Source organism: Electrophorus electricus, chromosome 11 (genome assembly GCF_013358815.1).
Source record: "Electrophorus electricus isolate fEleEle1 chromosome 11, fEleEle1.pri, whole genome shotgun sequence".
Taxonomy (NCBI): Eukaryota; Metazoa; Chordata; class Actinopteri; order Gymnotiformes; family Gymnotidae; genus Electrophorus; species Electrophorus electricus.
Window position 1 is genome coordinate 21,484,727 of NC_049545.1, and position 2,500 is coordinate 21,487,226.

At 48.6% G+C, this 2,500-nt stretch overlaps 2 protein-coding genes across 2 annotated transcripts in view; one reads left to right on the top strand and one right to left on the bottom strand.

Annotated features, from left to right (window-relative positions):
* The window catches only part of cdh23 (cadherin-related 23), a 211,069-nt gene that overhangs the window by 20,902 nt on the left and 187,667 nt on the right, over window positions 1–2,500 (bottom strand). The gene's annotated exons all lie outside the window — the stretch shown is intronic.
* The window catches only part of vsir (V-set immunoregulatory receptor), an 11,048-nt gene continuing 9,031 nt past the window's right edge, over window positions 484–2,500 (top strand). Inside the window, exon 1 of the mRNA XM_027027534.2 lies at window positions 484–787. Coding sequence (XP_026883335.2) covers window positions 721–787 — 67 coding nt within the window. The 5' untranslated portion in view covers window positions 484–720. The remainder of the gene's footprint in view (window positions 788–2,500) is intronic.

Consider the following 2,500-nt stretch of genomic DNA (forward strand, 5'->3'; position numbering starts at 1 on the left):
GTTCGTGGCTGGCTGGTGGCTGCGAATAGAATAATCAATCTCCTGAAAACTGTGTGCTTCTTCCTCCGATGCCGTTTTTCCTGTTTGACCTGCCGGGGTTACCTAGTGTCTCAAATCCCTGTCATGAAAACACGCTCAAGTTAACATTTTCACTTCAATTTCCAATGTTGCAGTCACCCAAAAGTGAGACTTCTGACCACCGTTTAACTGGCATTACGAAATATTAGTTTATTAATCAATACTGGGCAAAACTTGACTATAAATCTGCTGGCTGCGTTTGGGTATTCTGCTTCATTTCGGCATCTTTAGGAAAAACATTTGTTTTAAATAGTTTACCGACCACATTTATACCTCAGATTTATTCGACTTTATTTTAATTTCTGCTCCGGTTTGGTGGAGGGCGGGGCGTCTGGCGGGGCGGGGCGGGGCGGAGGGACGACACCGTATCGAGGTCGGTCTCGAGGTATACAGCGATAGTCTCGAGCCAGCACCGAGCTGCGCGTTTCGGCGCTCCAGGAGAACAGACGCAAAGTTCCCAAAGTTGCTCTGCAGAACACGAAGGCTAAGGGAAGGTTTTTTAATTCAACCTCTGCTGTCATTTTGTTGCACAAGGTCGATATACTCTGGACGCTTCTGACAGATAACGTGTGATCAGGATCGAGAACAACTACATTTGAAGTTTCAAAAGTGCCATTGCTACGTAGATTCTCCCCGGTATCGATGGCGATGCGCGCAGCTTCCTGGACATTCCCCCCGGTGTTTATCGTTGCTTTTCTCACTGCTCAAGGTAAGTGGAGTCTGGGCTCCGTGGTCTCGGGTGTTTAAAGGCGTGTGTGAACCTGTAACCTAGCTCCTCGTCTCTTCTACTTGCTGCCACTGAGTTTGATGCTGAAAACTTCAAGGGTGTGTTTGTATTGGTGCCATGGTGTTACTAGTGTGACGCATCACCGCCTCCACGATATCCATGCTCACTTATTTAACTTATTTCATTGTGGCAGCGGTTGGAGACGATTACGCGCAGCACGCGCAGGCTCCCCGGCCGATGTGAAGTTGCACTTGGAAAGTCGCGGACTGGATCCGTTTCCCTCTACAGCTGACAGTTTCATTTTCCGCGATCGGTGCTTCAGGGCCGCGCGCTTCCACCCCTAAACATCTGTCGCAAGGCTCATGTGTTTGACCCCTGCTCGCTGTTAGGTTGCATCCACCGAAAGACGCGCAACACCTGTTGCGTCGTGAAGTAAAACATAAGTAGGTTGAGAAAGAGCAGGATGTGTCGGTTGGGGACGACGACGTAAACTGTCTGGCCTGCCAGTGGTTTCTCTGAGCAGAAGGTAAAGTACTGATTGAGCGTCCCGCGAGCTGTCTGGGTGCTCGCTGAGGGGTCCCCCACGCCAGATGTTTACTGCACAATTAAGTGTGTGTTACATTGGAGTCACCTTTAGGTACACAGATCGTGCTCACTTGCATTCCCAGTATGACCCCTGGAAGGAGGGTGAGACCAGGCTGGTTGGATTAAGTTGATACAGTGCCAGGGACTGTCTAGGAGCAGTATGTGGATTTGACAGGCAAATCCAGATGGGGCTTTACTGATTTACATCTTCAGTGTTCGCCGTGCACTCTTATCCAGAGATATTTATGAGTGGCTGTGCCCTGTGTGTTGCTACTATACCCCAGTCCACAGGAGCGCCACTCTAACACACCTTGTGTTGCACACACTGTGTAGCACACATACTGTAGCACACGCTGTGTATCATACACTGTGTAGCACACATACTGTAGCACATCCTGTGTAACATACACTGTGTAGCACATCCTCTGTAGGACACACTGTGCAGGGCACACAGTATAGCACACCCAGTGTAGCACACCCCAGTATAGCACACCCCAGTGTAGCACACCCCAGTATAGCACACCCAGTGAGGCTCAGAGGGCGTGGTAATGTGCGGATATGCCTCTGTTCAAGTGCAGTGGGGGGGCTTCCTGAACACCTGCCTCCATCAGCTCTTCGCAGGCAAGGGTGCCTGACAGTGGCATCTAAACAGGACCCTGTGAACAAAACGCATCGATGCCCCGTTTCCCCTTTGACTAAACGGGAGGGAGGCACAGATGGCTGCCCTGAAAATCCAACAGCTTTGGTCTTTTTAGCTGAAGGGCTCCATATGAGTGAAAACCATCAAACCAAGCTGCAAAATGTTCAACATCAGGTCCAACCAACCTGACTCAAGTGTGCCATGCTTTAGGAAACATCAGGGGAATTGTCTCTTTTCAGAACCATTAAATACAAATTGTAGCTAATAAATTTCATTTAAACAAACTGTATTCAACTTGTAATTTGCCACTAGATCTATAATCATGAAACAGTTGTTTTGCTTTTCTAGATACTGGTTTTAGCAGTAAGAACCAAACGCTTGTGGCGTTAGTAGCATGGAAAGTACTGAACAGAAAGCGTGGTGATATATAGTGAGCCCAGGGCTATGTGTTTCAGACATACACGTCTGTT